Source organism: Podarcis vaucheri (genome assembly GCF_965113315.1).
Source record: "Podarcis vaucheri genome assembly, chromosome: 14".
Classification (NCBI taxonomy): Eukaryota; Metazoa; Chordata; class Lepidosauria; order Squamata; family Lacertidae; genus Podarcis; species Podarcis vaucheri.
The window spans coordinates 3,070,443-3,095,608 of NC_138752.1; the positions used below are offsets into that span (position 1 = coordinate 3,070,443).

At 44.6% G+C, this 25,166-nt stretch overlaps 1 protein-coding gene across 11 annotated transcripts in view; it reads left to right on the forward strand.

Annotated features, from left to right (window-relative positions):
• TJP1 (tight junction protein 1) overlaps positions 1–24,657 on the forward strand; it is a 354,744-nt gene extending 330,087 nt beyond the window's left edge. For 6 of the 11 annotated variants that reach the window (XM_082198001.1, XM_082198007.1, XM_082198008.1 and 3 more), the window contains 10 exons: positions 396–752; positions 2,549–2,800; positions 4,233–5,105; positions 6,901–6,998; positions 9,066–9,293; positions 12,845–13,014; positions 15,243–15,720; positions 17,471–17,688; positions 18,703–18,846; positions 22,764–24,657. In XM_082198001.1, the coding sequence (XP_082054127.1) occupies positions 396–752; positions 2,549–2,800; positions 4,233–5,105; positions 6,901–6,998; positions 9,066–9,293; positions 12,845–13,014; positions 15,243–15,720; positions 17,471–17,688; positions 18,703–18,846; positions 22,764–22,858 (2,913 nt within the window). In that variant the 3' untranslated portion in view covers positions 22,859–24,657. The remainder of the gene's footprint in view (positions 1–395; positions 753–2,548; positions 2,801–4,232; positions 5,106–6,900; positions 6,999–9,065; positions 9,294–12,844; positions 13,015–15,242; positions 15,721–17,470; positions 17,689–18,702; positions 18,847–22,763) is intronic. The other 5 variants (XM_082198005.1, XM_082198002.1, XM_082198004.1 and 2 more) reach the window with 4 other exon arrangements.
• The last annotated feature ends 509 nt before the right edge of the window (positions 24,658–25,166 follow it).

The following is a 25,166-nucleotide window of genomic DNA, read 5'->3' on the forward strand; positions in this document are numbered from 1 at the left end:
AAAAAAACAAACCAGAAGGCTACACATCCTGGTAGGATCATAGGGACTGCCTTGTGATAAGGTCAAGCCACTCCTCCTCCGTGCTCAGCATTGTCATCACTGACTGACAGCGGCAGCTCTCCAGGGATTCAGGCAGGTTTTCCCCAGCCCTTCTTGGAGGCACCAGGGATCGAGCCCAAGGCCTTTTGCATGTGAAGCCTGTGCACTGTACAGCTGAGCTGAGGTCCCTCCTAGTGGTCTGTAACCTTTGAAATCTCTTTCTCTAAGATTCAGGTGCAGGCGAGTTAATCTTCATTCTGCACAGAAAGACATGGTGTTAGAATTTAGAACAGCAACTCTTCCTCCCCCCCTACCCCGGGCCATGTAAACACCCAACCCTCATGTGTTTGACACAGGCAGATGGTGCTACTAGCGACGACCTCGACCTCCACGACGATCGCCTGTCCTACCTGTCGGCTCCAGGCAGCGAGTACTCCATGTACAGCACAGACAGCAGACACACCTCTGACTACGAGGACACAGACACAGAAGGCGGGGCCTACACGGACCAGGAACTGGACGAGACGCTCAACGACGATGTCGGGACTCCTCCTGAATCAGCCATTACGCGGTCCTCTGAACCCGTAAGAGAAGATACATCAGGGGTACATCATGATAGTCAGGCATACGTTCCTTATGCTGCCGCTCAAGCTCAACCACAACCAAACCACCGGATAGAGTCTCCTGGGTTTAAAACAAGTGCTGCTCAACCGGTAAGGAAGAAATACTTGCCTGCAGGTTTTAAGCAATAAGATTACATACAAAGCCCAGCAATTTTCTCCCTTGGATGCGTAAAATGTGGTCCCAGTTGGTCTTCATAGCTTTTTGGTTTTCACTCTGCCTTAGCCACTTATTTCTCCTTCTCGGTCCGTTTGTTTGTTTGTTTGTGTGTGTGCACAAACTGCATTGAGTGTTTAGGAGCATTGCCTTCTAAATGGTGCATTGAATAGCTATCATTTCGTTTTGCAAGCCCTGTGGGTCTCTACCATTTGAACACTGGATTCACATAGTTGGCATTTCTGTTGTTGAGGGGGGGCACATGCTCTTCAGTTGCCTTTTTAAAAAGAAATAAATAAAAGGATCAGCACTTTTAAAGAACATGACTCCCATGCTGGCTTCATGGTACAAGAAAGTCTGGCAACTAGTATTAGCAGAGACGCTAACCCCAGAAATAAGAATAGCAAAGGAAATGAAAACAAGACACCTTTTCAGTAACTGGTACTGCAGGGAAATATTCTAGAATTATTTGGCTGGTATGACTGTATAGTGCACACAATTTCACCACGGGATGGGAAGTATGATATTGCAAGATTCATGTCTCTGAGAGTGCGTTCCTGTTGTTTCAGGTTGGTTGGTTGGTTGGTTGGTTGGTTGGTTGGTTGGTTTATTGGAGAATAATTTTTAAAAGAAAAGATAAAGAATAGTAATAAAACGATCAGCACTTTTAGAAGAACATGAGATTGTTTCCCACCTCTCCCCATCAAAAAGGAAATTATTTGGAAAAAGATGGAAATTCAGTTTAAAAATAACCATGGTGCCTGTTCAAGAGTTGGGCATGAGCAATCTAAAAATGAATCCACTTTAGCCTTATATGAATTCCAAATGAATTTTATCTCCTAGCTAGAGGCCTCTAGAATGATTCAAAGGAGTAGACAACATGGCGCCCTCCCAATGTGGTCGGACTCCAGAGAGGTGGTTGGGCGCAGATGCCACGCACTTGAAGGTGGAGGCCACTGAAGTGGCTCAATTAAGGAATAAGAAATGGGCCCTTTGGACATGGTTGGACTGAACCTCCCATCAGGTCCAGTCAGCTTGGCAAGTGCTGGGGACTGATAGGAGTTGTGGAACTACAGATCTGGTTGGAGCACAAATTCCCCAGCCTTGACTTGAACAGTGATGAGAGTAACAAGGAACAGCAGCTTCTTCTCCTTGCCTTGCTTTCACCTTCTGGGGTGTGGCATGGATTGGGTCCAGAGGCAGTAAGCAAATGTGACAATGGCAAGTGGGACAGTGGTTCCCATTGTGATGATGGCAACAAGGAGGTGAGCACACTTGGAGAGAGGTGCCACGGATAACATCTTACCCAAGGGACCCCTAAAATTTTGAGCCAATGCTGTCATCTTTTGTCAATCTGCTGTTAATTTTACAAGATGCCCTGTTTTTCTCTCTGGCTAGCCAAATAGGATGTGGGTTACATAAACTTTGGTATAGTCGTGTACTCCAAAGAGGAGGTTTAGCTTTATGGAAGCAGCTGTCCCCCAAAATGTTTTTCCAGATGTAGTTGGATTACACCCAGCACATCCCCTAGCCACTGACCATGCTGGCTTGGGCTGATGGGAGCTGGAGTTCAGCAACATCGAGGACCCTACGGTCGTACTGAAGAACAGTTCAGTTCTGGTGTACAACTTGATTTTTTGCAATTAAATATGTTGGGTGGTTGTGGCTAATATGATTTTTGAATGGAAAATATGTCCGCTTTACCAAAAACTATATTTTAAACACTTCACAGAAAGCAGAAGCCTCACCTGCAGCCCCCTACCTTTCCCCGTCGCCAGAAACAAACCCTTCAGCCTCATCAACCTCTGCTGTTAACCCCAGTCTAAGTCTCACTAATGTCAGGCTGGAGGAGCCTGGCATGGCTTCTTACAACTCTTACCAACCACAGGCTGGCCCCCTCAGAACACCTGGCACTGAGGCACCTCACATAATGCTCAGAGAACCAGAGCCGCCGTCCTTATCGCCGCACATAGATCCAACAAAGGTACCTCCTGCCTGTGCTGTCATGTTGCACGGATTCACTCTGCACATGATCATTCTTGCTTTGCCCCCACCCCCACCCTTACTAAAGGTGCCCCTTTGTGATTTCCCTCACATTGAGCATTTGTGCAGCCTGAAAAGGAGCTTATCTGCTGCTTTTTTAAATAAAAATAAAAATCTAACTCTTGGTTTTGCTTTGTTGCATGAGTTCAAGTTGCCTTTCTTATTTCTGCTGGAAAATGAATGCATAAATCAGAAGATGTTGCAAGCCCACTTCATTCCAAAGCTTACTTTTACTTCATTTGTGTGCGGCTTAAACCTTCTCTTCTTCATTGCATTAGTTTCAGAGAAACGTGATTCTGTCTTCTAAATCTGCCTCTGTTTTGTTCTTTATGGCCTTCCTGTATACTAAATGGAAACTGTTCGGTTTTTTGCATTTTTATTGGCTGGATGTGTCAGGATAAGCCAAAGATCCTCAAACAGTTCCCAAAATGAGTAATTCAAGAATAAAGTCTCATCATAAGTGTGGACCCTGAGATGGGAATGGTGAACTGTGGCACCCAGATGTTGGGCAGGAAGTTGAACCAAGGCCCAAAGTCAAATGAATTGAAACAAAAAGTTGGGGGAAGCTTTGCAGACACCAGCAGCATTAATGAGTGCATTAAATTGGGGTGCTGGTGCCAAGGTTTGGGCTGGATAGCATTTGGACTCCTGACCCCGTCCAGACTGAGAGGGGAGGAGAACCATTATCCCTCCAAGGGCAGCATCCCGGGGGGGGGGGGGGGCAGAGCCAGAGGTGAAAGTGGGCAGGGCAACAGATGACGCTTTCGAGCCACACCTGAATGTCAAGTTTACACCTGTCCCCCTCCGTCCAGGCAAGCCAGAGGCCTTCTAACAGTCAAAGGCCACATTGCAGCCAGGCAGAAGGGCACAGAGGTGTGTGACCTGGGCAGACTCCCAAGGGCCAGATAGAGCCCCTTGGAGGACCCCCTTCAGCCCCGAGGCTCAGGTTCCCCACCCCTGGGCTAGATTAATCAAATAGTCTTTGGGCAGCTAAGCTAATGCTGCTGATTAAATTGGGCAACTTCCTTTTGCTTATTTTTACGAATACTTAGGCAGATTTTTACATGTACTTACCAAAGCCAAAACTTGCAAGCGGCTTCTTAAAATTCAATTCCTCCTCTGTATGGAAAAAGTGAAGGGGAATTGCCTCTTCCAAGGTTATGCATGTTGCAGCCCAGATGTTTGCTGCGTCTAAAAATGAAGTGTGCTTTTTTTTTTACTTAATCCATTAATTAAAGCTCATGCAGTTAATCAGTTACGATTAGGGTACTAGTTAAAACGGGTAAGCTGTGGTTGTAGGTTTCCTTCGACTTGTTAGTTCTTCATGGTCTCAGTTGCTCGTGCACCTGAAGCAAACCACTCTCTTTCTACAGATGTACAGGAAGGACCCATTCAGCAATGAGGAAGCCCCTCGGCCGAACTATGTCTTGAAGCAGCCAGCCCAGAGGCAGGAGAAGGACTCCAATCCGACCTATGACCCTCAGGCTCAGTACACAGAGAAGCAAGCTAGCAGAGATTATGAGTCACTGGCCTACAGGTATGACTCCTCAAACTACATGGACCAGTTTCCCCGTGGCTACGACCCTCGTCTTCATTACGAGGAGCGTGTCCCTCCCTATGATGACCATTGGACCTATTACGATGAGAACCAGCCCTATCAGCCCCGGCCACCTTACAGCAACCAACCTCCCAGAGAGTTTGATCCCCGGCAGAACATAGAAGAGAGCACAGAACACAGCTGCTACTTTCCAGCACAACCTCGCTTTGAAGAGCCGCCTCCCCTGGCTTACGACAACAGGCCCCGCTATGAGCCTGCAGCTAAAAACTTCAGCGCCACTCAGCTGAGGTATGAAGAGCAACCCCCTGCTGCGTATGAGGTTCACGGGAGATACAAAACAGAGACTCAAGCCTTCCCCCCAGCCGTGCCCAGATCCCCTGAGCCCAAGCATTACTTTGAGCCCCAGCCCAGAGGCTTTGAGCAAGGCCCCCCGCAAGGGTTCAGCGCAAAAGTGGGACAGTACGAGCCTCCTCACAGCACGGCGGGTGCACACCCTCCCCTCCCATTGCAAAGTAAACCAGAAGTTCTGCCTGCCAACAGTAAACCACTGCCTACCGAACCAGCTGAGGAAGAAGATGACCCAGCCATGAAGCCGCAATCAGTGCTGACAAGGGTTAAAATGTTTGAAAACAAAAGATCGTCATCACTGGAAAAAATTAAGGACTCCAATGATGTTCCAGTAGTCAAGGTAAATGCTCAGTGGGCTTGTTTTAGCAACTGTTGTCAGTCCTCTGTGGTCCTTGCACAAGACTTAGTTGGCATGAGCTGAATCTTTAATGGAGATGGGGCACTTACCTCATGGATGAAGGAGTCCTTCTCCAGATCTGCCAATTTCACAGCCTTGGGGCCTTCTGGGACCTGGTGTTACCCTTTTCCTGGGACACTGAATGGTTGTTGTCCACAGTTAGGACATTGTGGGGTTACTTTAATAGACTGCACACTCACTTTGAAGCACTTTAGCCGCACCTAACCTTTAGGAACTGATGGATACCAGGAAATGAATGGTGTTGCTGCCATGATGCTTTTACCAAGTGAGAATGGTCCATCATTCTAGCCTATCACTTCTCTATTGTGGGTGGCGTTGACTGTCTAGGTTCTCAGACAGAAGTATTTGCTGTCACCTGCTACCTGATGCTTTTAGCAGGAGTATAGGCTGGCATCAGCAGCTGGTGTGGTTGGGAATCTGCTGAGGGCCCACAACCCAGCAAGGGGCCCACTACTGGCAATTCCACCTGCTGGCACACCTTCCTTTCGTGCTGGACCAGCAGCTGTGTATCGGAAGTTGCCTCCTTGGGTGTGTTCGCGGTAGATCATCAGCGATAGTTTTCTGTGATAAACAAACAAGGCCACTGTAGTGTGTGATCTAGAAATGGGATCAATAATCCGTTTTCAGCTTTAGTGACTTTTTTAACCTATTTGAAGAATGTCAACACTGTGCTGCTACCACAAAAGTTCCCAGAGCAATAACTCTGGGCCTAATTTACAGAATTCTTGTGAGAATTACAGAGGTCTAATGTGTGGCAGTGATGACAAAGGCAATTTCCATGCTGAAGATCATTAGGAAAGGAACTGAAAATAAAACTGTCAGTAGCATAATGTCAAGTAGCAAGTAAAATATGACAGCATAGAAGTTTGTAAAATTGTGGATGGCATAGAGAAAGTGGACAGATTCCCCCCCCCCCCATAACATTAGAACTTGTCCACAAATGTTGGAAGATTCAGGACTGATGAAGGAAAACACCTTTTCACATAGCGCATAGTTAAACTATGGAACTTGCTCCCACAGTAGGCAGTGATAGTGACCAACCTAGAGGATTCGAGAAATTCATGGAGCAGAGGGCTATCAGAAGCTGCTAGCCGTGATGTCCGTGCCCTACGGCCACAGCTGGAGGCAGCAGTGCTCCTGAATGCCGGGTGTTGGCGAGCTTTTGCACTCAGGTCCTGTCTGCAGGTTCCCCACAGGCGCCTGGCTGGCCATGGGGAGAGCAGGATGCTGGACCAGAGGGGCCTCCGTTGGCCTGATCCAGCAGCCCATTCTTACATTCTTCAGTCCTAAAATCATTCCCCCTGAATCCAGAATTTGCATTTTAAAGCAAACTGACCTAACTATCAGTTTCCAGGCTTCTATGCAAATCAGAACACAGTTAATAATCTCTGAATTAAAAAATGAGGAAATGCATGAAAATGTGTGTTTTCTGAGAAAAGTACAAAATGTGTACAATTTAAATGCGTGTGTGTGTGTGTTTGAAAAATTGCCACAGAATGCAGGAACAGACTCAAGTGTATGAAACAAACATGGAATGGAAATGGACTGAACTAAGCATCAGTACCTTAAAATGGTTAAACTTTAGCTGTGTCAAGCTCCTTTTTATATGAATCCAGCCTGAGGATGCCTTTTGTATATGATAGTACTAGAGTGTTAGCATTTTATCTTTTTTTCCCCAGTTGTTCTAATCTGGTCTTTATGTGTGTGTCCTTTTCAGCAACCTCCAGAGCTTGCACCTAAACCTAATATCGCCCCAATGAGTGGTCTGAAAACAGTCTCCCAAAATCAATATGAGCATGACAAACCAGCTTACAGGTAAGCACAGAGATGCAGCTTTAAAATGGAAGGCTGTTCTCACAAGCCCACAAACGGCTTAGAAGCCTTTCTGGGCATTAGGTGGTGTAGAAAATGATATAAAATAAACTAATAAATGATGTGTGTGGCATCTAAAAAAAGAAGAAAATATGCTGTGGGGTTCTGCACAAGACCATGACTATTCTGGGTTTTCTGAGCTCCCTCTCAGGTCAGAGGGTGGGGCTTGGGGCTGCTCCTGGTCTCTCTGCCCTTGGACTTCAGAGCTCCAGTTCATCATAAGGGAGGGTTGGGGACTGCCCAGCCCTGCAAACCAGCTAGCTGTTCCTGGAGTCTTCTTTCTTCTCCAGCTGCTACACAACTTCAGTCTTCTGCTGTCCTGTAAGTCATCCCATCTCTCTCTCTCTCTCTCTCTCCCCCTCCCTCCCTCCCTCCCCTCCCCCCAGTCTCTCTCACACACACTACCTCCTCTAGCGTTTTCTAGTGCTTATAAACTGGAAGCAGACCTTCCCTGCTTGCACACACCCACCCCTGTTTTCCTTCCCCACTCTCCTCCAGTCCACCTGGGCATTGCCAGGGAGCCAAACTGTGTCATTGTCTCTCCTGGGCTCAGTGCAAATGCCCCTCCCCTCTTTAGAGCCACTGTGCCCCCTCTCATGAAGATGTGTGCAGATTTAATCAGTCTGTTCATTGGCTTAAGTACACTTCAACTGAGGCGTCTTCAATTAGGTGATGGCCCAATTTTTAACTTTGTATAGAATCCACATCTGTTAGTAGCAGCTCAGTTTACACCAGTGTTTCCCAAACCCTTTCAGGCCACTGTCGCCTTGGTGCCATGAACTCATCCCCAGTGCACACACACACACACACACACCCCCCCCCCCCATAAAAAGTATCGTTCAGAATAGTGGTTTGCATAAACCACTTGGATGGCATCCTTCTGTCTCGGGAGACCATGGTGGAGTGCATCTTCAGGTAGGAAGTCAAACCATTGGAGAGTTACAGCGCCTGCTGTGGCTGGATGGAGAGACTGATCTGGGAGAGACATATTTACTACTGGTGGGGTAGGTGAAGGCGTCCGCTTGTGCTGAGCACTGTCAAGAATTGTACATGTGGGAAAACATGGTTGCTGACACAGCAGTTGACAGTGCCCAAACTGCCTGCCTTGGAAGAGTTGGATGTCCCTCCCTGCCATGACGAGCTGAAGAACGCCATCAGCTCCAAGCTGTGTGGTAAATCCCCAGGACAGGATGGAATCTCAACGGAAGCTCTGAAAATTGGCATCGATTCCTCCCTCATGACACAGCTCCATGGCCTCCTCTTGCAGTGTTGGGAAGCAGGAGCCATGCCACAAGGCATGCACGACTCCGGCATTGTGACCTTCTACAAGAGCAAAGATGACCGCCATGACTTTAACTACTACTGTGGAATTTCCCTGTTGAGTACTGTAGGGAAAGCCTTTGCCCGTGTCATTCTCAGCAGATTACAGTCACTCACCGACAAGGCTTATTTTTAGAGCTCCAGGGTCAATAATCGACATCATTCGACTTCATAGACCTGGCAAAGGCCTTTGACCTCGTCAGCTGTAAAGAACTCTTCACACTGCTCCACAAGATGATTGTGTCCTTTCACAAGAACCTGAGTGGCACCTTCCACCGTTCACAGTTCATCCTCAAATGCCTTCCCTATAAAAAGCAGCGTGAAACAGGGCTGTGATCTTCTTGCCCAAACTCTCTTTTCAGCATTATTCCCCCTGTTGCTCTCCTGTGCCTTGATCCACTAAGGATATAATAACACAATAAAATTCAAAACAGTAATTGCACATTTGTTCAAAATCCAATTAAAAACTAGTTTAATTAATTCAACAACATTAATGAACTTTAGCCAGTGATACCAGCTTTTCAAAGTCTGAATATGATTTACACCTCCCAGTGCCCCCACCATTGCCTCTTGCCACCCCCTAGATAATCCCACTGGCTGCTTGGGGAATCACTGTTCTAGAACCTTGTTCCTTTTTAATGAGTGGCAAAAATTTCCTAAGCATTTACTTTTAAAAATATTTCTGTTTAGGGCACCAGAACCACAAAGACCTCAAGCAAAGCCCCCTGAGGACATCGTTCGGGCAAACCACTACGACCCTGAGGAGGATGAGGAATACTATCGCAAGCAGCTCTCCTATTTCGACCGTCGGAGTTACGAAAACAAGCCTGCTGCCCAGGTCCCTGCTGGCCACCTGGCTGAGCCTGCTAAACCAGGCCATCTCCATAATCAGCTGAATTACACAAACTACCCTTCAAAGTAAGCCTCCCCTCTTTTGCACTTCTGTTATCATTTCAAAGGTTCCCCCCTCTAATAACTGCAGATTCTAATAGAAATACTGTATAGCTTTGTTAACCCATCAGAGAGGAGGGTTTCCAGGGGATGGGGAGTTGCTCTCTTGGCAGGGCTGGGGGGGCAAATGTGGGATATAGACATATATAAATATGCTTATATGGGCATTTCTTTTCAAGTGAACACTGTGTATGGGTGTGGGTGTGTGCATGCACACACTATTAAACATAAACCACAGAGCTAAGTCAGAAGCCAAAATGACAAGGCAGCTATTTGTTTCTTTTCAAATGAGGTTCTTTCAGAAATGGAAGACGGCAACATGAAGTTGGCCAAGTCTTTCCATCTATCATGCAAAAATGGGCCAGGTTCATTGCATCCTGAAGCATGGGTTCACCCCTTTCTTGGGGGTTCTAGGTTCAAATAAAGACTGGATCTAAATCATCAGTTAGCGTTTGCATAAGGCTTTAGAGTGTTGGTGAAAGTGACTTTGCAGTTTTAACCTGGAGTCCAGGTTGCACTTTGCTTGTATGCCTTCCACCTGCCCTCATCCCCCCAGATCTCACTGCTTCTTGCTTCCTTGTTCACCTTCCATGCTTCACTTTTTCTGTCATGGCGCCATCTGCTGCACTGGGAGCAGAACCACAAGCAATATTGTGCTCATTGTGCACAGTACTGCAGACAAGCTCAAAGCCACTATGGTGGTAAAGAGGGATGGTTGTGGGTCGCGGGGACGGGGACACAGCTGCCATTCCCCACTCCTGCTGGCTTTGAAGAGTTGCCCATCTTCCCCTGCTTCAGTTCCTGCTACATGAGCAGTACATGTGAAAAGGATCTAGGAGTCTTGGTTGACCACAAAATTGACATGAGCCAACAGTGTGACGCGGCAGCTAAAAAAGCCAATGCAATTCTGGGATGCATCAATAGGAGTATAGCATCTAGATCAAGGGAAGTAATAGTGCCACTGTATTCTGCTCTGGTCAGACCTCACCTGGAGTACTGTGTCCAGTTCTGGGCACCACAGTTCAAGAAGGACACTGACAAACTGGAACGTGTCCAGAGGAGGGCAACCAAAATGGTCAAAGGCCTGGAAACGATGCCTTATGAGGAACGGCTAAAGGAGCTGGGCATGTTTAGCCTGGAGAAGAGGAGGTTAAGGGGTGATATGATAGCCATGTTCAAATATATAAAAGGATGTCATATAGAGGAGGGAGAAAGGTTGTTTTCTGCTGCTCCAGAGAAGCGGACACGGAGCAATGGATCCAAACTACAAGAAAGAAGATTCCACCTAAACATTAGGAAGAATTTCCTGACAGTAAGAGCTGTTCGACAGTGGAATTTGCTGCCAAGGAGTGTGGTGGAGTCTCCTACTTTGGAGGTCTTTAAGCAGAGGCTTGACAACCATATGTCAGGAGTGCTCTGATGGTGTTTCCTGCTTGGCAGGGGGTTGGACTCGATGGCCCTTGTGGTCTATTCCAACTCTATGATTCTATGATTCTACATTTCCAGCTATTTCACTGACTGGAGAGCTGCAAGTACAATGACACATGGTGATAGAATACATGGTGCCCCTGCAGCCAACCTTTAAATGTTCCTCCATTTTAAAAGCATGCCTTGTTACCTAGAGATAACCATGTACTTTATCCTCTTCTTGTAGAAAGAAAGCTTCAGGAGAAGAGATTGCATTCCTCTAATGCTGGTCTGCTTGTACCTGGGATGGAGCTGTTTTGGAGTGATGGGGCTGGTCTTGGTTGAAGCTGAAGGCAAACTTCAGTCTTGCACTCAAAGATACATAGGTGTATTTTTGTTAACCATTAACAGAAGAGCAGGCAGGCATCTCCTTCCACAGTTGCAGGATAGCTTACTTAACACAGCCTCCGAGATTTGTGCAGTTTGCCCCCCAGTTAGTCTGGTCCCATCCTGAGAACTATTCTCCTGGGCATTCATTGATTGATTGATTGATTGATTGATTGATTGCCAACCCTTCACCCTAAGGTCCCGGGGCAAGTCACAACATTAAAAAACAGAAATAAGGTGGGTTCTAAAAATATACTCCAAAAAATATACACCTCAAGTGTTAAAAGCCAGAATAAAGAGGTATGTCTTCACAGCATCCACCAGAAATAAAATGAAGTGCCTGACAAGCCCCTGTGGGGAGGGAATTCCACAAGTTAGGGGCCACATGCTCTCTCCCAGGCCACCCTACCCCCACACCTCTGAGAACAGAGGAATGACCAAGAGAGCCACTTTGCTGATCCCTGAACTCAGGAAGTTCTGTAGGGTAGGGGAGGAGGAGATCTTTCAGATATTTGAGGCCTGAGTCATTTAGGGCTTTAAACACTAATGCAAGCGTCTTGATTTGGGCCCAGTGCAGCTGTTTTAAAATGGGTTATACGAGCTCTAAATGGAACCCCTGCATTTTGGGCCAGCTAAAGTTTCTGAGTTGTCTTCAGGGGCTGCGTTGCAATGGAAGGCATTGCAATAATTCAGTCTGGAAGTTATTGGGAACTGAGTACAGTGGCCGGGTCTTCTCTGCAGTGGCAATTATGCTTCTAGATGATGCTTCATGCACTTGTCAGCTGTAGCAAGAGGTGCAACAGAATATCATTGAATTGTACAGTTGGAAGGGATCCCAAGGGTCATCTAGTCCACCCTCCTGCAATGCAGGATTCTCAACTAAAGCATCCAGTGAAGGAGAGTGCACCACCTCCCTAGGCAAAATAAAAAAATTCCTTCCAGTAGCACCTTAAAGACCAACTAAGTTAGTTCTTGGTATGAGCTTTCGTGTGCATGCACACTTCTTCAGATACCTATTTTCCCCCCAAGATGACGAGGAACTTCTTTGGGTTCGGTCCGCCAACTAGCTGCAAATCCACCTAACAGTCACCTCGTTCAACCTGCAAGAATATTATGGAGGACTTTGTCAAAAGTCTTACTGAAATCAAAATGCACTGTCCACAACATTCCCCTGATCATCCAAGCTTCCATAAGAAAAAGAGAGATTCATCTGACATGACCTGTTTTTCATCTTACATGACTTGTGTTGCTTCTCTCTGTCACCTTTGGAGGAAAGAGCAAATCTTTTCTTCTGTCATCACTTAGACATTCAACAGACCTGTACCTGAACAGATGGACAAAGAAGAGAAGCGTAACCTCTTCCTAGTGGTTTTATCTCTATCTTGGAAGAAAAGAAGGAATTCAGGATTATGGTCGACTGATTGCCTTGCTTTAAGGCAGCTATGGGGAGCCTGTGGTTCTCCAGATGTTGCTGGACTAGAACTCCCACCCAATTTCACAATTGGCTGTGCTAACTGGGGTTGATAGGAATTGTAGTCCAGCATCACGTGGGGAGACACAAGGTCAGCACCCCTACTTTAAGTGAACCCCAGCCTGCCCATGGAAATTCACCAGAAAAACTGTTCTTAAAAGTCACTGTAAGGAATAGCCACAAATATCACTTGGAAGGCAAAGCAGCAACAGAGAACCCTGTAGCTGACTTATTTCTCTTTTCATCCCAACAGGGGGAAGCCAGTAGACGTGGAGCCTCTGGACAGGGCTGTTGGCGAAAAGCGCTATGAGCCAGTTCCTCAAGTGACAGCCCCTCCCCCTGCACCCCCCGGGCAGTACACCCAGCCGCAGCCTGTGAATAACCCCATTGTGTCTCTGCAGCCCAAGTCCACACTTGCGGAAGGTAGGAGAGGAGCCTCAAGGCTTGATTTATTGAAACGTTTGGGGAAACTTAGTTTACGAAGGGAGCAATAATTCAGGTCATACAACTACTACTAAACAGCCCTAGTTTAAGAAAACCCCAACAAACAAAGCACAACTAGGAAAAGCACCACTAGTGTTTCTGAGTCGAGGGGACTGGGGTGGGGGGCTCTCTGGTAAAATATGATGTGGTCCTGTGTAATTTAAACTGGCTACATGGCTTCTGAGATTTAGCTGGCTACGAATGGCCTTGTCTTGATTTGATTTGAGTTTCCTATTCTCACGGCTGGTTTTATGGGGTGACATCCAACGGTGGCTGCTCTTCAGAAGAACAGATCTGCTAGGGCAACAGCATGTCTTCTGCAGCTCCCCACGTATCCTCCAGATCAGCTGTGGACAATCAAGGGGTCCTGCCCCAAGCAGATTTGGAGTGGGTGTCCCTTGCAAGATGTTGGATGTTGACAGTGCATTTCTCATGTTTGCTGTTTCTTTTGGGGAGGGGCTGCATTACTGTATGGGAGTTGTGTTAATGAATCTTTTACTGACTACTAGACGCGGGTGGCGCTGTGGGTTAAACCACAGAGCCTAGGACTTGCTGATCAGAAGGTCAGTGGTTCGAATCCCCGCAATGGAGTGAGCTCCCGTTGCTCAGTCCCAGCTCCTGCCAACCTAGCAGTTCGAAAGCACATCAAAGTGCAAGTAGATAAATAGGTACCGCTCTGGCGGGAAGGTAAAGGGCGTTTCCGTGCGCTACTCTGGTTTGCTGGCCACATGACCCGGAAGCTGTCTGTGGACAAACGCCGGCTCCCTCGGCCTATAGAGCGAGATGAGCGCCGCAACCCCAGAGTCGGTCACGACTGGACCTAATGGTCAGGGGTACCTTTACCTAGATTTTCTTAAAAAAGAAAATATTTAATAGTTTCCCTTTTCAAATATATAAGACTAAACAAAGGCTGAATAAATGCACAACACCTCCAGACTTGTGGATAGTAAGAATGCCTCTCATAAGCATTTTAAATTCTTTGCCTGGGCAATGAAAACTATTCTAACTATTCTAACTGACGTAATGCCTCTTGTGGAATAATTCTACAATTTTTACTACTCATGGTTTATTTGGGGCAGTCAGTGATTGGGGGGGGGAGGGTTGCTGTCAGACATAGGTGAAGAACTGAAGCCTTGCTCCTGACTACTAGACATTATTATTATGTCTAGTATAATAATAATAATAATAATAATAATAATAATAATAATAATAATAATTTATTTATACCCCGCCCATCTGGCTGGGTTTCCCCAGCCACTCTGGGCGGCTTCCAAAAGAATATTAAAATACTATGATACATCAAACATTAATAAAAGCTTCCCTAAACAGGGCTGCCTTCAGATGTCTTCTAAAAGTCTGGTAGTTGTTGTTCTCTTTGACATCTGGTGGGAGGGCGTTCCACAGGGAGGGCGCCACTACCGAGAAGGCCCTCTGCCTGGTTCCCTGTAACTTGGCTTCTCGCAGTGAGGGAACCGCCAGAAGGCCCTCGGTGCTGGACCTCAGTGTCCGGGTAGAACGATGGAGGAGGAGACGCTCCTTCAGGTATACTGGACCAAGGCCGTTTAGGGCTTTAAAGGTCAGCACCAACACTTTGAATTGTGCTCGGAAACGTACTGGGAGCCAATGTAGGTCTTTCAAGACCGGTGTTATATGGTCTCCGCGGCCGCTCCCAGTCACCAGTCTGGCTGCTGCATTCTGGATTAGTTGTAGTTTCCGGGTCACCTTCAAAGGTAGCCCCACGTAGAGCGCATTGCAGTAGTCCAAGCGGGAGATAACCAGAGCATGCACCACTCTGGCGAGGCAGTCCGCGGGCAGATAGGGTCTCAGCCTACGTACCAGATGGAGCTGGTACACAGCTGCCCTGGACACGGATTTAACCTGTGCCTCCATGGACAGCTGTGAGTCCAAAGACATCTGCAGTCAACCATGCTTCTAACTTCAGAGAACTGAGCAGGAACTATTCATATACTTTTGAGTGCATAAGGACTAAAGACCTCTTTTTAGATGAAAGCTGAGATTCTTAAATGAATTGCTACCACCCAGTAACAGCTACTTTTTCTTCTTTGTACACTCACAGAACGCAGCCGTTTCTGTGAAATATTTTGCAAACCTAAAAATGTTACCTTGGCATGCCATGTATTTAATTCTTTTAACATGTTTTGTTGCAGTCAACTCTGTGTCAGACTTTCAGAATTCCACCCTGTCCAAGCCCGAGCCGCCTCCGCCTCAGAACAAGCCAGCTGCTTTCCGGTCTGCCAGCCGAGAAGACACCGTGCAGTCCACTTACTACCCTCAGAAAAGTTTCCCTGACAAAGGCCCAGTGAATGGGACAGAGCAGATCCCAAAGACAGTCACCCCTGCTTATAATCGCTTCACAACAAAACCTTACACAAGTGCTGCCCGGCCGTTTGAACGCAAGTTTGAAAGCCCAAAGTTTAACCATAACCTCCTGCCAGACGAGAATCTGCATAAGCTGGAGTTGCCATCCAAATCTCAAAATTCTCCCCAGCCAGTTATAAAAGCACACAGCTCAGCTCAACCCCAGTCCGAGTTTGACAACACAATGGAGACGTTCTCTGTCCAGGCCGACAAACTCAAATATCAACCAAATAACATCAACGCTGTGCCTAAAGCCATTCCCGTCAGGTAAGTCATATTACTCTCCATGGGACTGTGTTGGCTTTGCAAAAGGGTTTGCCTCAATGCCTCCACTTAAAACAGTGGAGCTTGGGTAAATTTGACAGCTGAGAGAATCGCTGCACTTTGCCAGTTGTAAATTAAGCTTTCGTAAAACTTCACAACCCTTGGGGAGGGAGTATAGCCCCTTTGTAGACCACACACATTGAGTCCTGTTTAATCCAGTGTACCTGTGAGATCTCCTTACACAATATGTTTGGATGGCCCTCTGTCAGGGAAGCTTCAGCTGCGATTCCTGCACTGCAAGGGGCCGGACGAGATGACTCTTGGCGTCCCTTCCATCTCTACAATTCTATTCGATCTGCAGAACTGTCACTCCTGCAGTTGCCACATAATACTTGTTCCACATTTCTAAGAAATCAGTCTTGGAGTGTGGCAGCACCCACACTGCGGAACTCCCTGCCTACTGACCTCAGGCGGGCGACTGCATTGTATTCTTTTGGGCAGCTGCTGAAACCATTTTTCTCTAGGCAAGCCTGCCCAGATATGTGGGATGCTGACATGTGTTTCAGTCTCTTTTTAGCTTATGGTTGATTTCATTTTTTTAATCTTTTAAGCAGCTGGGTTTTGATTATCTTATTGTTTCATTCTTTTTGAAAACTGCTTTGAGGTGTTCCCCCCCCCCCTTACAATCAAGTGGTATATACATTTTATTAAACATACATATAAATAAATAAGACATACCCACACCCAGCATCTGTATTTGAAATCTTTTCAAGCAGCAGACCTGCAAAAGATCCACTACTTGAGATCCTGGAGGAAGTAGCTAGATGACGTACATACCATTTTTTTGCAGTGCGGCATGATTTAATTTTATTTAAAAAGGAAGAATCCTATGGCCATGTGGTCCCTCCTGTTTTTTCAAGGTGTGGATTGTCTGAAAGTACATTTAGGCAGACATAGGCTATTTATATTTTCTTGGATTCCTAGTGATTGACAAGCAAGGGAAACAAGGATGTTAACTCTTCATTCTTTCATTTGGCAAGTTTCAATGAGAACTACTTCGCCTACTTACATGGAAAATATTGCAATTCTTTTGTCTTCTCCAGCTGGATTTAATGTTGCATATTATTTTAGTGCTTTTTTGTTTTTGCATGCAAATTCTGCCCTTCTCCCCCCCCCAGTTATAGTTTACAAATTTAAATAATAAAAAAATCCCCAGCATTTGTAGTATATTGCATAGTATGATTCTAAACTCTTCTGCTTGTTCCTGTGCTTGCTCTAACCAGCTGATCAATAAAGTCATTTCCTCATGGAGGAGGAGGATAGGGTGGAGCTGGTTCATGCGTCCTAATAATGGCTGCTCTTAGAATGAGCTGGTTGGAAGAAAGGGAGATGGCTGGCAGGGCAGGCTCAAAAGAAGCACCATTGTTTCCTCTAGCCCTGAAGTTACAAATGCAATACAGTGGTACCTCGCAAGACGAATGCCTCGCAAGACGAAAAACGCGCAAGACAAAAGAGTTTTCCGTTTTTTGAGTCGTTCCGCAAGACGAATTTCCCTATGGGCTTGCTTCGCAAGACGAAACGTCTTGCGAGTTTGTTTCCTTTTTCTTAAAGCCGCTAATAGCCGTGCTTCGCAAGACGAAAAAACCGCAAGACGAAGAGACTCGTGGAACGGATTAATTTCATCTTGCGAGGCACCACTGTATCACCTCTCTCCTTCGTGACAGCAGAAATAATTCTCTATGTTTGATTTTAGTCCTTCTGCTTTGGAAGATGACGATGAAGAGGATGGACACACTGTAGTAGCCACAGCAAGAGGAGTTTTTAACAGCAATGGTGGCGTGCTCAGCTCCATAGAGACTGGCGTTAGCATTATTATACCACAAGGAGCCATTCCAGAGGGGATAGAGCAAGAGATCTATTTCAAGGTCTGCCGAGATAACAGTATCCTCCCTCCTTTAGACAAAGAGAAAGGTGAGCGCCTTCATAATATTCACATCTTCTTCAGTGCCTTTTTCAGTTCCACGTTACCCATGCAAAAAAAGATTCTGCCAAGCTGTTGGGTTTTTAAGAGGAGGAAGGGAAAATTGAAAGTAGTTCTTTCTCAGGATCCAGGAGGACAGCTGGAAACCCCATGGGAAGACACCCCCCCCCTTCTGCTTTCTCTGGTGGTGGGAGTGAGGACTCAGAAGGAACATTTCAGAGTGGAGACAGGGCTTTGCCTTTTCCTTTTTTGCTAGTAGTGGAAGATCCTCTCAGAAAACTCAGAAAATGTCAAACAGCTTGACTTCCAACTTAGCAGGCAAAACAACTAACTTGGAAGATGATGGGCTCTCCTTCATTGGGGTTTTTACACAGAGGTTTCCTGGGGAGGCTTTAGCTGTGATTCCTGCACTGCAGGGGGCTGGGCGAGGGACGGGGGAACTTGCCTCCTAGATATGTTGCAGTACCATAACCCTGCAACTTATGCAGAGGTTACTTTCCAGGGATTATGCCTACAGCCCAAATTGTGTCTAATCAAAACACATTGGGTTGAATGGCAGGTAGGATTGACAAAGTCTTTTTTCCCAGCTGCCCGCCCCCTTTCTGCCCCCTTTGTTTGTCTGTTTGCCAAGTGCATAAAGCTAAATGTGCACAAGTTCAGTGCATGCAAGTTGTGGGGTTACTGCATGACTTAGAAGTGTGCAAGTGGGCCTGGAGTTTCCCTGATCACCTCTTTGAGCTTACTTCAACAAAGAGTTGCCCTCGTAGAAAGGTTGCCATCCTTTACAGTCTGCCGTTATGCTATCTTCTCAAGCAATCTTCCCTTGAAGCTTCAGGGGCTGCTGGGTGACTCACCAGCTCCACCTGTCATGGCCACTCAGGGAGGCCAGGAGGTGATCCCAAGAGTATCTGGAGGGCCACAGTTCACACCTCTGGTGCAGATAGCATTAAGTACAAGAATAGTTATCTCTTGCAAAACTTGTCCTTTTTGTCTGTTTACCACAGGTGAAACGCTGCTCAGCCCTTTGGTCATGTGTGGGCCCCATGGACTAAAATTCCTGAAGCCTGTGGAGCTGCGCTTGCCACATTGTGCGTCTATGACCCCTGATGGTTGGTCTTTTGCTCTAAAATCCTCCGACTCCTCGTCGGGTATGCTGTCCTCCCTCTGTCCTTTTGGGGCTTTTGGGTGCTATCGTATAATTTAAAACTCGCCTGACTGAAGGTGACACTGTGTAATATAAAGATATTACTAAATCACTGTATTTGTGTCAGCTCTCCATTTCATTTTCATTACAAGTGTCTTTCTCACACTTAACTCATGATGCAAAATCATTGCAGAAAATCATGATTGATAAACCAGAATGGCAAGGTAGATAATATTAATACTATACTATTGTCATTGGTCCATTCAGTAGTACAATTATCTACCTTGTTTCCTATCTCTCACACTCTTCCTGTCTTTCTATCTCTTCCTGTCCTCCTTTCTATCTCTCTCAAGGACTAATACTGCTGCAAAACACTCTTAAGATGAGAAAGTCACACTTTCCTTTATTTTTTGGGTAAATTGCCTAAGGAATTCTGATTGGGCTTTGTAACCACATATTCACATCTTTTTTCCTTTATTGACCATAGAATGCTGTAGCAGTCCCAGTATACTGAACTTGAAGCATTAATATTTTGGATAAGCTTCCGAATGCAACAGCTGCTTATGTATAAATTTGACCTTTCCAAGGGACGGAAGCCTCTCTTGGCAGAAGAAGCCCATGCAAGCTCAGTGCCAACACATTTGGGCTCTCCACACAAATTTGTGCTCTCTTCTAAATTCTGAAATGTTATGGAGAGGTGGTCCTCTGTTTCCCCCCACCCCACCCTATGGTTGAGACACACGGATGTATCCCTGCACTGCCCCTTTTCCCATAGCTATGACAGCTGCCCCCTTCACTGAAGGGCGGGGGAAGCATGGCTGGTTTTAAAGCCTAGTGACAAAGATAAAATTTCGTGAAGTGGCTGCAAAGTCACAGCCTTGAGTGAAAAATGAGTGTCTTCTGCATATTAGACAAAAAATGTCTTAAGGGGGGGGCGTTCTCAGCCACATAACAAATAACCTCTTTGACACCCTTAAATGTATACATATCTGTATATGGTATATAAAAGCAATGTACTTATGTGTACAGTATTTAAAAATGTATTCATATTTGTCACTGATGTATCTATCCTTTTCAATGCCACTGTGTCAATGCGCCAAAAAAAAAAAGAAAGGTTAGGACATCAGACGCTTCTCTGATGGGGGGCGGGGATCCAGTTACCTAGAGAAATCTTGGCCGGTTGACTATTGCTGGTATGCTATGCATGTGTTGCATGCAGCTGTTTAACTGTGTAAGCAAAAGCAGAAAGTGCTAAAAATGGACAGTTTCAAGTAATAAGGATCCAAAGTTTTGCCATTTATAATCCATATAATTCCTTCAAACCGTGCTTTTCAGTCATTATTTTGTAACAGATGAACCTTATCATGAATTTACTTGAAATGAAAAGAAAGAGGGGAATATGTTGGTTCTTCCAAGTAACCTCTGCTATTGTGCTAAAGATCTTCTTCCTTTCCGAGTTAGAGTCTTATTTGTGTGTGCTCATTCAGCAGGTGTGTGTGTGTGTTTAGGGGGTCACCTCTTTCTGTCTGTATCGGAGCTATACATCCCTTGCAGCTAACATAGTTAAATGTGGTGTTATATCAGTAATCTTGCTCCTTGAGACAAACTTCACAATTGGCCAACTCTGTCTTCTGATGTGTAAGCCATACTGTGTCTTAAATAAATACTTGTTTTCTCTCTTTTTCTAAAAACAAAACAAAAAAACTTAATTGGTTATGGGATCTCTTTCTCGCTCTTTCTTTCTCTTAAGCTTTTCCTAACATGTTTTCCATTTTCTGTCCTTTGAAAAGAACATTTGATTATACATACTAACCTCTTCTGCAACACATTTTTTACAAAAAAAAAATCAAACGTACTGGCACATTATGCTAAAATATGTTACCTTGTTTCATCTCATTTCATGGAGTAGAGGGGGCAGCTAACTCCCAATTTAAATGGGCCAGAGCACAAAAAGTTAATTCCTGAGTACTTAGTATATTTAGCTGTTTTAGGTTGAGCCTTACTGTAACACTGCCACAAACTAGCCTCACATTTTTCCAAGTCGTCGGCACAAAATTTTGGCTTTTGCATTTTCAGACTATGGTTTCACTGTATGTAGTAAACAAATTACGTGAATATAGTTTACCACCTGTCAGGCTATACCAGCCTTCCCCAACCCGGTGCCCTCCAAGTGATTCAGTCTACAACTCGCATCAGCCCAAGCCAGCCAGCAGAGCTCAGCATCACCTGAAGGGCAGGGGGGAAGGTTGGACCATATTTCTGTATTACAACAAAGAAAAGGTCTTCTTTACTGACAGTTTTAAATCTAGCTTACACATAACAGTTTCTCCCAAAGACATTCCACTTGAAGTGTGTTGTTTATATTTAAAAGGACTGAATTTTTATTTTTGTATTAATGAAATGCCACTGTGTTAACTGGGACAACTCCACTGGCTGGCATAACTTAAAATGCAAACCAGGTCACTGAGTATGCCAACAAATTCTCAGCGAATCATACTTCTCTAGGCTCCACATCAGGTGTTGTCTTCCTTCCAGCACATTGGTCATTGTGTGCATCATGTTCGTTTCCATGGGGACTGTGGGACTTATTTGTCTTCTGTAGGTCTCATAGCTTATATATGTGATCTGGAGTATTAATATCTAGCCTTGTTTAATACCAAAAGATCGCAAGAGCTTCACTGTGAGAGTGTGTCTTGATGCGCATATATTGATTAAAAAAGCAGTCTCCACCCACAAAATTTCACACAGCGATTGTATTGAACTACAGGTGATCAATAATACCTCCACATGGAATGATGTGATAATTAAGGAAAAGTTGAATTAATTTTCTCAGGATTCTAGTTTATATAAGTGGAATGGTAACTTCATGTATCCTGTTTCTCTTTGCCCAGAAGTAGATCCTGCTTCGTTCAGTGGGGTCTACTTTCATGTAAACACACACAAGGACTGCAGGCGTAGACTTGGAGTGTACAGTTCAACGTGGCCCATAAGATGCCTCCTTTACCCACCTCAGATTTGCAATAAACCTTACCTCCTCTGCCCCCCCCCCGCAAGAGAAGTTCGCTTTTTAAATTAGTGCTGTACTTGCAACCCCTAAGTCACATATGTTGAAGACTGCACAGGCAGCCTTAAAAGGACAGGAAGCCAGGAGGAGGAACCTGTGACCCTCCAGATGTTGTTGGACTCCAGCCCCCATCCTCCCCAGCCAGCCTGGCCCAGTGACCAGGGGTGATGGGAGTTGTGGCCTAAAGCCTATATGGAGGGCACCTGTTTGGGGAAGGCTGAGCTATTGCCTGTAGCTAGCCTGCTTCACAGTGGACTTGAGACAGTTTCTCCCCGCCCCCCATGACAGTTGTTTGGGGTTTTTTGTGTTTGCCCTATGATGAAATTTAAGGTGTAGCTAGGTTGTCCAAAAGCTTCCCCTGCAGGTGCTGAAGTCCAAAACCGGTGCTTTGGGTATTCTTCAAGAGTATTCACATGGTGGACTTGGTTCATGTAGCCCGGTTGCCCTTGAATCCCATAGTTTGTGACATGGAAGTCTCAGGGTTTGATAGCCATCCAAAATCCTCCTTTCACCATTGTGTTTATGAATCAATCTAATTGTTAGATTCTCAGCCTCTATGCCTTAACAAAGCTCTTTCTGGCTACCAGGAGAGAGAAAAATCATACTATGTGGGTCTGCAGGGTGAGTTCAGAACAGGAACTTACATTAATGGCCATCTACCATGGGCATAATTCCTTGGAGATGTTCAATTAAGAAAACGTTTAGAGCAGCTAAATTAAAAGTGTGGGTTCCTGTATAAAACGCGAGGCGATCTATACATCAAAACATATTCTGGTTAGCTTTAGAGGTATTGTTATCCAAGATGCTCCACATTTTGATGATGGATACTAAACTACCACATTGTTTTCCTCCCACAGGTGATCCCAAAACCTGGCAGAACAAGTCTCTTCCCGGGGATCCAAACTATCTTGTTGGAGCAAATTGTGTTTCGGTTCTGATAGATCACTTCTAACCCTTACGTTAGCAGACCAAACCAAGATTTTAAAAGCAAAGCAAAACAAAAACACCTTGCCTAGAAACTGAACCAATCTTTTTTCAAGTATTAAGAGTTATCTTAGTGTTAAGCAATCTTTGCTTTGACTAACAATGGATAATGAGCACGTTCCTGAACCATGGTCAGGGTTTATGCTATTAAGGAGCAGGGCAGATCAGCCAGAGACCAAGGCAAGGTTCTTATGGGTTCCCTCTGGCTTTCCTTAACTGGACACTTCAAAGGCATCATAGCTTAAAACTCACTGAACTACCACTGAAGCAATGCAAATCATTATTATTTTCAGATGGCATTTAGTTAGCGTTCCACTACTGAATTAGGTCTTTTTTCTTTCTAAAGCTTTTTCCCCCTCTCTCTCTTTTTTATATAAACAAAACACTTTAATATGTGTGTTCAGAATATGCAAAGACTTTTTCTTTTTTACAAAACAAGTACTTTTTTAATGCATTTTGCCCACAAAGTGGAAATTAAAAAATTGGCCAGCACAATATAGAAAATCCCCCCCTCTGTTGAGAAGGGAGAGTTACATGCACGTCTACTTTGATTGTACATGAAACACACTTTTTTTTTCCCTTTTGTTATGGGAAAGAGCGCATGTGGTATGACTATGGTTCATTTGCCTCTGTGGATCTGTAAATTAACCACATCTACAACAGACACGTTAACCAGCAGCCTTACCCTCATGTTTTTACTAGTCTTAGCTGTCATCGTAGTTCTCCGTACTACTAAGTTTGTATGGCTTCTGTGCTTACTTAGATTAATACATATTGAGAGGGGTTGAATAATTAATTCATTTTGTGAACTTGCTGGTTTAGAGAAAGAGAGAGGGAGAGAACTAGGCACACTTGTTTTTGTGTGGATCAACCAGAGGGGAAACCTGAAGAACATGATGGTATGTTTTCTGCTATGCATTTTGAAAATTTATAGATGTTATAGATTGCTTGTATATAACTCGTGCAGACCACTTTTGTTCTTGGTTTGTAAATTAACTTTTATAAGCTTTACCTTTTTTATATATATAAATATATATAAAAATACAAAACAAACGTTTCTTAATATCTTTGTATTCTCATACCTTTTGAGCCTTGAACTTTGACATCTTGCAGCAATAAAGCAGCATTTCTACAGTACGTGAAAACAAGGACTTTTTAAAAAAAGAAAATGCACAAAGTTATTACCTTTTTAAGTGCTGCATTTAAAGACTAACTCAGAAGTCTATAGTTTGATTACATTCTTGGAGAATAAAAGTATCCCTACTGTAATTTGTGATAAGGATGCTGTACTATGTGCCCTGAAATGTATTTTTTTACTAATAGACAATTTATTATGGCACATCAGCACTATCTCTGTTTAGATAATATTCCACTGCATTCTGTTAATCAGTTATTTAGCTATTCAGGTGTGGCTGATTTTTTTCTTTCTTTGCCGTTATTAAAAATTACACATTTCTAAGTATACGGAATAAAAACTGTTTTTAAAATAATAGAATTCTAGAATCTTCTTGTTTCTGTCTGAAATGCATGCATGTGCACACCTGAAGATTTGGAGGTCCTGATTCACTAAACTTTTACCTTGCATCACGAATACAGTTTTATTCAGTTCAAGACACATTAGAGTACAAGGCTTAATGCACAGTTGGAGTGAACCTGACTGAGCTGTTAAGGCTCTCCTAAAAAATAGTGTTTTGTTGTTTTCAAAAAAAGATGTATCTAGCAATGAGACTTCTTATATTTATCACATTAAAAATCTGCTTAGTCCAAGCATGTTTGCACACTGTCATGTCTATCTAAAATTACAAATTTTATTCTTGTACTAAGAAGTGAAAAGTGTTTTTTTAAAGGGAAGAAACAGAAGCAATTAGGTAAGTGAAACATGTTTTCCAAGTAAGAGATAACTTGCTCTACCCAATAGGTAGTCCTTTTGCAGTTTCCCTCCCTGCTCTATCCAGACATTGCACTATATCATCTATCTATCATCTATCTATATCATTTATTTATTTATTTATTTATTTAAGAGGCAATATCACAAGGAGAAGCTGGTCCTTGCGCATGTGTTTCTGATTTGTCAGCTGTGGGCAAATATATACAGAATTCTGAGATAAGAGGATGACAGGAAACTCCAAAGGTACTGCCGGCTGCCATGCCTAGAGAAGCACTTACTTTTCTGGGAGTTCCCAACATTTACCAGTCAATTACTTTTGTCGGGATTCTACATCCCAAGCAGTACTTTGTGCGCGCACACACTAGTTTCCTTTGCAGCAGCCAGCTGC